Source organism: Sceloporus undulatus, chromosome 2 (assembly GCF_019175285.1).
Source record: "Sceloporus undulatus isolate JIND9_A2432 ecotype Alabama chromosome 2, SceUnd_v1.1, whole genome shotgun sequence".
In the NCBI taxonomy this organism is placed as follows: domain Eukaryota; kingdom Metazoa; phylum Chordata; class Lepidosauria; order Squamata; family Phrynosomatidae; genus Sceloporus; species Sceloporus undulatus.
Window position 1 is genome coordinate 262,435,499 of NC_056523.1, and position 10,243 is coordinate 262,445,741.

At 39.1% G+C, this 10,243-nt stretch overlaps 1 protein-coding gene across 9 annotated transcripts in view; it reads right to left on the bottom strand.

Moving 5' to 3' along the window:
* Positions 1-5,475: 5,475 nt before the first annotated feature.
* Positions 5,476-10,243, bottom strand: part of CSNK1G3 (casein kinase 1 gamma 3) — a 120,589-nt gene continuing 115,821 nt past the window's right edge. For all 9 annotated transcript variants that reach the window (XM_042449326.1, XM_042449327.1, XM_042449328.1 and 6 more), the window contains one exon: positions 5,476-7,801. In XM_042449326.1, coding sequence (XP_042305260.1) covers positions 7,747-7,801 — 55 coding nt within the window. In that variant the 3' untranslated portion in view covers positions 5,476-7,746. The remainder of the gene's footprint in view (positions 7,802-10,243) is intronic.

Below are 10,243 nucleotides of genomic sequence, written 5' to 3' on the forward strand. Positions count from 1 at the left end.
AACATCAGGTGCACACCTACAACAGCACTAAGACTAATCCTATTGGCTGAATTTTTTTTTCCATACTTACAGTTCATCCCCATGGATTGGTGCAACCATCCCTTACATCACCATTCACTATAAGCTAACAAGGTAGCATGCCCTTTTGATTTCTCCAACCAAAATATGTCTGAGGCAAAATAGTAGTGGGTAAGAAGCAGAAATCAAGTGGTGCTACAAGCTATTTGACTAATTCATTAGTCCTAGTGAACCACAAGTTGAACGTGTGTCAACAGTGTGATGTGGCAGCTAAAAAGGGCAATCCAATTTTAGGCTGAATCAACAGAAGTATAGTGTCTAGATCAAAGGAAGTAATAGTGCCATTCCATTCCACTTTGTCAGGCCTCACCTGGAATAAAGTTTCCAGTTCTGGGCACAATTCAAAAAGGATGTTGAGAAGCTGGAGCATGTCCAGAGGAGGGCAACCAAAATGGTGAAGGGTCTGGAAACCATGCCTTATAAGGAAAGACTTAGAGAGCTGGGTATGTTTAGCCTGAAGAGGAGATGGTTAAGAGGTGATAAGATAGCCCTACTTAAGTATCTGAAGGGGTGTCACATTGACGATGGAACACACTTGTTTTCTGTGTCATTACTAGAATTCCTCCATCACACATGGGCTAGCATTAGGAGTCAATGGGGCTTTGTTTTTCCCAGATACTTTAGAGGAAGTGAGAAATGCTGACACCAAGGAGTCAACAACTCCGGTAGTCCTGCGCACTAATCCTTCTTGCCCCAGAAATGAGCACCCATCACTCCCATTCACACCCCATTGCCACCACCTCAGAAAACCAACTTCAAAGTGATCCAAACCCATTTCAAAGAAAGCACCACCATTTCACCTTTTTCTATAATGTTGAATTTTGTCCCAGGGTTGAAATTCCCTATAAATATTGGTGCCCTTCCATTGTTTCTTTGGCTTAGTTTAGTAATAGGCATACATGCTGTCAGTTTGCTTAGCTAACCCCTCTCTTGCTTGCGAACCCGTTCGGCTCAGACATGAACTCCCATTTAATCTCCAGACCTGCAACAAGTGGAGCGGCTATCCATTCAGGTACAGTATTTCCTTTTGTTCATCCTACTGTTCCAACGTAATATCTTTGAATTCTTTAGTCTTTGTGAGTGCGTGTGGTTGTGTGTGGTGTATGGTTATTGGATTTCCCCTTTTAAAATAAAACTCATTACTTGGTTAGAAACCTGTCTCTGGATTTCTTCGTGTCTCTGGACTTGATATACATGGAGATTGGGTCCTTGGTTAAGTAACCTGGCCATGAAGCTTTGCTACCTTTGAGCTAATATACCCCAGAGCTCACACTGGTATTTGAGTGTTCTTTCTGGACAGGTATCCACCCCAGGGTTACACCATGGCCATAACTATCAAGGCCTTTAGGTGAGTGATAGATTGAAGCAGAATCAGCTGGCTTTTCTTGGTGTTTATCAAAAACCCATGAGACTGTGAACAATTCACTGTTACTTAGAGATCCTGCCAAGCACTGTGAATGGACCTGACTCTCAGCAAGATATCATCCAGACATGACTACATGCATATGTCCTGCAATCTCAGGTGAGCCACTAAGGTCACTAACACTGTGGTAAATACCATCATGGTGATAGCCAGATGGAACGGAAGAGCACATAACTGAAAACAGCTGTGAACTTAATTAATCTGAGGAATCTCTTGCTCATCCTGATGATAGAAATGTGTAGATATGCTTCCGCTAGATCCTGGGACACAAGGAAATTGCCCTGCTACCACACATCCCAAATGGAGCACAGTGTTTCCCTGTGAAAATGCTTGTACACAATGAAGGAATCAGTGAATTTCAGATCTAGAAGAGACCTACAGTCCCTTTCCTCTACAGAATCTTGAAAAGGAATAAGTAGACCCCAAAAAACATTCCAAGGAAGGCACCTGCTCTATCACAATGTGGAGGAGAAAGAGGCCTGAGAAATTAAAAAAATTACAATTGAATTTTTTAATTTTTAACATTTTCTTTAAAAGCATTACATTTTAACCAAGTCTTCAATATGCATATGTAAATGCATTTAGGTTGTGCATATGCTATTGTAATTTGAAGGTACAGTTGCCCCTCCTTTTTCAGACCCCCTCGCAAAAATGGGGTTTCGCCTATATTCAAGCCATTGGCTTGAATATAGCTGCAAGCATGTGCCCCATTCATTCTCCCTCCATTTGTCACTCACGCATATGCAAGGGATGTGGATCCGAAGACCACGAGAACAGAGGGATGACTGTATACTTTTAATTTTGCTAGTTGTTTATGTCACAACTATTAGCATTACACTCAGTGGTATATGGGAATTACAATTTATGAGTAACAGTGCAAAAAAGCACTGCTAAAGATTTTCTTTGGTATGAAACAGGAGGTCAATTGGGGGGAGGGGGTGAAAACAACCCTAGAGATGCCACTGCCGCACTACACTCTTATAATGCTGTTATTCCATTTTTATTGCTCTGGCTGCCTCCTGTTGCATTTTGTGGTTTGTAGTTCAGTGAGGCCTAAGAGCTCTCTGGCTGAGAATTCTAAATGCCCATCCTTAAACTGCAAGTCCCAGAAAACAAAAGGAGGCAGCCAGAGCAGTTGAGGTGGAATAGCAGTACTATAAGAGTGTAGTGCAGACATCTAGATGGTCTTCCTGCTTTCCTCTGGGTGATGATGGGAGAAAGCCAAGTTGTGTGGATTCCTCCTCTCACCAACCCAGAGAAGCATTAGCATCCACAAATTTAAATAATTCTAACATTTGGCATGTAAAGGCAACAGTTAGTGCTTTTATTTATCCTTCCTCTCAAGCATCGACCAATATCTAGAAAACCTGAACTGGAATTCACTCTCTACAAACTGAATTTTGACCCACAATAATTTCTTATGGAAAAGCCTAAAGTTCTGTGTGTTCTGCTAAACTTTCTTTGCCTTTCTTATTGCTTGGGATCTTAATTTCACTAGAGTTGCCCCTCTTTTTTCATGGGGTTCCAGACCCCCTCGCGAAAACAGAATTTTGCCTATATTCAAGCCCCATTGGCTGCGGGAGCGCATGTGTGCGCGCCTCAGGCATGCACCTCATTAATTCCCCCTCCATTCGTCCCTCACGCATAAGCAAGGGATGTTGGTTCCAAAACTGCGAAAATGGAGGGAGGACTGTATTTGGATTGTTATGTAGCAAGAATGTTATTTTTAAAGACTACATTTAAATCTGAATATTCTGTATGTATTGAGCATGTTCAGTTCTTATTTGGGTTTTCCTTCTTAGAAATTTTTTTTTTTTTCTGAATCAGGGTTGGGTAAATTGTAACATTCTAGGAATTGTTTGACTCCTACAATTTATCATCACTGGCTATGCTGGCTAATGTTGATGGGATAGTCTGGTAGGCAACAAAATACCCCACCTCCACTTCAAACAAATTCTAAGAAAGCAATCCAAAATGAAAAAATGAGTATGCTCAGTGTATACTGAACACCGACTCATTATTTCCAGGAGGAAAATCTAGAAAGTAAATGAAACAGAGCATCCCAGAAGGGCAAGGTTGATTGGTTAACATCATGAACAGTAACAATTCTCACAGCAACATTTTGTAACGGTCCCACTTGTCCTTCAAAGCAAGCTTTGAAATCCCCCTGTAATTTTGAAACATTTTTCTTTCAATGAAAAGTTGGGAGGGGTTGGAAGCAATGGTAATGGCAAACTAGATTTTGAGGATCCTGCCTCTCAAAGCTGGCATGAGGGAATAACCCCAAGTGTTGTGGATTGTTCCTTAAGCCCTTATTGTCAGGAGGTTCTCCTAATGTTGAGGTGGAATCTCTTTTTCTGAAGCTTGCATCCATTGTTCCAGGTCCTATTCTCTCAAGCAAGAGAAAACAAGCTTCCTCCATACTCAATATGACATCCCTTCAAATATTTAAACAGGGCTATCATATCACCCCTTAACTGTCTCTTCTCCAGGTTAAATAAACTCAGCTCCCTAAGTTGTTCCTCATAGGGCATCATTTCCAGACCATTTTAGCCACCCTCCTCTGGACACGCTCCAGCTTCTCAACATCCTTTTTGAATTGCGGTGCCCAGAACTGGATGCAGTATTCCAGGGGAGGCCTGACCAAAGCAGAATATATTACTTCCTTTGATCTGGACACTATACCTCTATTGTTGCACCCTAAAATCGTGTTGGCCTTTTTAGCTGCCGCATCACACTGTTGACTCATGATCAACTTGTGGTCTACTAGGACTCCTAGATCCTTTTCACACGTAGTCTCGTTAAGCAAGGTGTCCCTCATCCTATATCTATGCATTTCATTTTTCTGTCCTAAATATAGTACTTTACATTTCTCCATGTTGAAATTCATTCTCTTAGCTTTGGCCTAGGTTTTTAATCTATTAAGATCATTCAGAATTTTGATCCTGTCCTCTGGGGTGCTACGCCTCCTAACTTGGTGTCATCTGCAAACTTGATAAACATGTCCCCTATTCTTTCATTCAAGTTGTTGATAAAGATATTGAATAGCATTGGGCCCAGGGCAGAACCTGTGGCATCCCACTAGTCACTTCTCCCAAGATGAAGAGGAGCCATTGCTGAGCACCCTTTGGGTTCAACTCATCAACCAATTACAAATCCATTTAACAGTTGCATTGTCTAGCCCACCTTTACTAGCTTGTTTGCAAAAATGTCATGGGGAACATTGTCAAAGAACTATGAAACTATGTGTTGAAATACACACACACACATCCACAAACTTCTCAAGTCAATTAATTGTAAAAGATTGCTTGAATAATGAATTTAAATATAGAATATCCATATATTTTATATATTGTTGAGCAAGTATGGGTATAGTGTGTGCCTCAGTGAGCAAATGCAACTCATTACTGTTAGATTGAGAGGAAAGCATTAAAAGGCCACATTGTATGGAAAATAGTTTACATTCACTTTGATGAGAAAAATTGTGCAACTCTAGTTTAGATACATTACTCAACATCTAATTTGAAACTCTTTAATAGTACTTTCAGTATTTTTAGCAAAGTGCAGAGGCAACTCAATGTCTATACCTGAACTTACATGACGACCTCACAATTACATGGCTAACACTGGGTGCTATTCTATTTCTAACATTGAGTATGATCAACACAAGCTTATTATATACAGAAATACTATTGCAAATGCATCGTGTTTTACTAGCCTTTTCAGAAGGAGTGTCTGAAATTTGTTTTCTCCCCCAATATTAAGGTCAATATAATGAATTCAATTTTGGAGACTGAAATATTTTAGATCCAGCCTCTTCAATACACAATGCTATAGTATTCTGAAATTTGTTAATATCTTACATGTTAGTATAGCTGTTAAGTTAAAATTAAATTGATAGTTAAAACTAACTACAAGCCACCTCTCACTTATTTCTACCAGTTCCGTATCACTGAAAAGATGACAGACAGAAATAAAAAAACTACCTTTATTTTTTCTTCTTCATCCGTTACATATTTTTAAACAGGGATTTGGTTTATTATTCAGACATTCAGGCAACGTTGATTTTATTAGTTTAGACAGGGGGAAAGCATATAAATGCAAACGTTGGTTTAACCTGAATGTAACTGTATAACTTACTATTGACCAGTTGTGTGTGATGAGGACAATTCTTCTTAGCATTGAAATGAAGCACTTAAAATATTGCTGAATAGCAATGTCTAGATTCTGGTCTTTGCAGTAAACAAACAGGTTTTATAGATTTTAATCTTCAAGTCCATAACTGGATTAATATACACACTGTTATGTGTAAGGAATTGAGATCATATAAACACTGTACAGGCCAAAGAAAACCTTGAAAATGAAACTGAAGAAGTGGGTGATAAGAACGATACCGCATGTATTTACAAATATTATGGAAAAAGAAATTTGGTCAAACACTACAATTAAGTGTTCACATTAGGATGTCCAAGCTAACCACCTACCATCTCAGCTCAAATTAAAATAATCATCAGTCTTCTTGAGAATTTAAGACATTATCAATAATACAAACAGGCAGAGTGAAAGCTTTAGACCAAGTCATGTAGTCTTTGTTTTTATAGGCCAGGTTCAAGCTTTTAGAGCATTACGAAAGTCGTTAACAGCAACAGTGACTAACAATGACCAGATCTGCACAATGTGTTCACATGTGCACTTAATTCAAAGACAATGCACTGAACTTTTGGCTGTTAAGGAAAAAAATAAATTACAAAACAATTCCCTGGAAATGCAGTAATGATTTCAAAAGGTGTGCATTTATCGATTTTAATACACATTTTGAATGTTACTACAAGATATTAAAAATAAATAAGAATGCCAAAAGGCATGCACTGATAGACAAAAGTTATTAAAAGTTAGCTCTAGGAGGCTCTTTTTAAAAGAAGTCATACACAATTTGAGTTTTGGTCAACAAATCAGTCCAGCCATTTTCCTTCTTTTACTCCAGCTCATCATGATACTCGCAGCTAAACATGACAAAAGCACACCTCTGTCATTATGGCTTTAAATGAAGCAATCAGAGGGAGGGAAAAAAAGAAAAAAAGGAAAGTGCTGCCTTTTCTACTGAACAGTTTATTTGTTCACAATTCAGGCACTTCAAGGAGCTATGGGGAAAGTACCTGACCAATCCAATCAGCTGTATCTTAGTGTTTTAATATTTCACCAAAGTGAAATAAAATTCCAGAAACCTGCAGCAGTGATCAGAAACTACAAACCAGCCTCATTAAAGGCAGCATTACATCCAACCCACTTCCATTTCTTTCTTTCTTTTTACATCAGATTTACAAACAGACCTACATTTGTTACATGGCACATCCAGACCTTTACTCTTTAAAGTTGTCACTCATCACTAGCATTTAATGACAAAAATCCAGATTTCCCAATCTACTAATCATTTTAAGTTATCGTCTTGTAGTGTGGTGTTTTAGAAATGAACTTCTGTTCAAGTTCAGCATTGGAGTCATACATAACTGGAAGCACAGCTTGCATTATATAAACATTTTGTATTTCTGTACAATCACTATTGCCACTTCTACTACACTGCATCTTATTTAGAGGCACAACAAAAGCAGATATTGAAACCCAGATTTTACTAATAATGATCCACCTCTTCCTCTAGAAAGCACAGCATTTGGCCTTCAGCCATCAGGTAACACCTCATCATGCTTCTGCTTTAGTACCACCACTCAGTGACTGTACCTTATTTCTGACAGGATTTAATAGTGACAATTTGTGAATGTAGTACCACTGAAGAAATGGTAGGGGGGAAATCAATGCAGATATTGACAAAATCTTAAAGCAAGATATATTTTAAATGCTTGAGTAGTTCTTTTGATTTCCATTGTTCTCTCGAAGATAAACTAACTTTGACATGGCATCACAAAAACCGCAGCACATGCCAGGTTTATAAAATATCTGGTCTTCAGCCAATCGCCGCTAATGTTATCTAAGACAGTTTAATTTTGCTGAGGAAAGAGCAGCATTTTTCCATACTGGTCCAAGGAACTTAGTGATCATGTTGATACAGTGTTAAAGCTTCCAGGAGAGATGATTCAAACTGAAGTGTGTTGAACCACCAAATCAAAGCAAGTTTGAGGACCTTCTCTGAAAGAGGGGTGTCAGAAAAACATGTGGTCACTGGAGATGAGTATTCACGATATAGCAGATGAGCAAGTAAATAATTCCCCATTATCTGCTGTTTTCCAAAGTCATTTGTGACGCTGAATGGTTTTCCTTTTCCTTCGCTTGAAAAAACAACAGCACCTGCAATTGTAAAATAAAAATTGTCTTAATGAACAGAAGGAATGAATCATACTTAATATAGACTATCAATCTGGAATAAATACAAAGATATAAGGAGTTTTAGCCACTCAAAAATGCTAAACTACATTAACACGGCAAATCAAATAATGAAGCAGATTTCTAATTAATGCCATTAGATGCATACAGTATATCTACATGCAGTGGTGAAAGGTTATGGAACATCATCAACAAACAGAACACAGAACATTGTCCTATATACTTGTTTCATTAAAGACAAATAAATCATACATAATTTAAATACGTGACTGTTCAGATATAAAGGTGAAATTTTGGATTTGGCCTTTGATCCTATTATGGGGGAAAGGTGGTGCATGCATTCAATAAAGTAAATACATAAATAACCTGTCTTTTCTTGGAAATAGTGGTGTGTTTTTTGAATGTAGTTTCAACGGTAGAATGTACCGTTGAATATTTAGAAGATAATTAACTATATCAAATCTGTTTCTTTTAGATTTTAGAAGGTTGTTAGAACAGCATGCGTTTTTTAAACTAGGAAAGGCAGGTGGAATCAGTGGTTTATATTTCTGGATTCATCTTGTAATACAGTGCACCCGTGTTTTACATGGGTGCGCCATATGCAGCTTCCAACATGCGCTGAAAGCCACACCAGAATAACCTGTCGTGCGCCCCAGAAGAAGTAAAGGGGCGCGTGTCTGTGGTGCAGGTGCAAGCTCCATTACTTCCTATGGGGCTCCAGCATATGCTGATTTCCCCTTACGCGGAGGGATCCGGAATGGATCCTGGCGTAAGGGGAGGGCCCACTGTACTGTATGTAATTTGCTTGGCTTCTTTTGCTGTTTAATGGCCTCAGTAACATCAGCAAAAGTTGAATGCTGACAGTGCAACACAGGGTGGACAAATAGTGAAGAGAAGTGGTCTGTACCAGTATCAGAGAGTTCAGTATGGGATGAATACTGCTCCAGCAAAGAAACAAAGCAAAAGATTGTATGCAGTGGACACCACACCCCTGTCTTTACAACAGACATAAAGTCACATGTGGCCCTCAAGCTGTTTTTGAGTCACCCAAGGATAACCCCCCTTAAAACATTTGGCATTAAAAAGTTAACAACAACAAAAATGCTCCCCACAGCCTTCTGGCTTACTCTGTATGAAAAAAAAAATGTTATGTGTAAAATAGTCTATAGGGTCCAAAACAGCCAAATTTTAGGGGTTTTTTTGTTTGTTTTTAAAATTAACGTAAAAAATTGCCTCCCATGGTCCCTAGAGATCACAACAGAGAAGGCAGTAACAAAATCTCATGGGTCCACAGTCCTGTGTAGTTTGCTTATTCCTGTTTTAAGAAAATGCTTCAACTGCTACTACAATATAAAAGCACATTAGAAGACTACAAAATAAAGGTAATAAAAGTGATGTACAGTCCATCCTTGCTTTACACGGGGGATCCGTTCCAGACTTCCCTGCGTAAAGCAAACACTGCGCATGCTCAAAATCTATTTAACTGAATGGGGCTCGTGCATGCGGCGGCGCGCACATGCCATAGGCGCACACCCCATTAGTCACAATGGGATGTGCTGCCCCTTGTGCTCCACGCAGCTTTCACCATATGCTGAAAACTGTGTATAGCACACCTGCATATGACGTGGGCACACTGTAATTTACACGGAAGCCGTGCTGTAATACTTTCTATGGTGCACGCAGCCATCGCACACGCATGCCGCACTGTTGCATTCACGAGCCTCATTCATTATAATGGGGCTCAAGCATAGGCGGAATTCACCTTACGCAGGGTGGTCCAAAATAGATCCCCTGCATAAGGCGAGGTTCCATTGTAATTTAAAATGAGAACTGGCACAATGTAGTGGTTTGAATGTAGAACTAAGACTTTCCAGGAGACCAGTTGAAATCCCTGCCCAGCCATGGAAACGGCATTTGGTGACTTGGGCAAGACACACACTCTCTGCTTTAGAGAAATGGAATGAAAGCACATTCAGAATGGACTCATTCAGATATACATTACTGAAGATGATGATCAATCCAAATCCCATTTCTGGAATTTGAAGATCTGTAGCCATTGTAACTTCTGCCTTGTCTGGATTCAGTTTAATTCTGTTAGTGCTCATCTGTTAATGGTCTCCAAACATTCTGCAAAAATAGAACTGCTTCTTCTGAATTAAATGGAGGAGAACTTACTAATGAAACTTCACTCCTAAACTTCAAACTATCTCTCCCAGCCCATTCATATAGTTGTTGGAAAGGTCAGATAAATGTAAGGCATGTACGCACTGCAGAGATACAGAACCTTGTAGATGTCTCCATGTAAACATGCATACATATGCATGCACACTTACTAACTTTCCCATATTTCATATGCTAGAACTTTGGGGTTTTTAAAACTTAATACTTATGTTATAATAAAAAAAA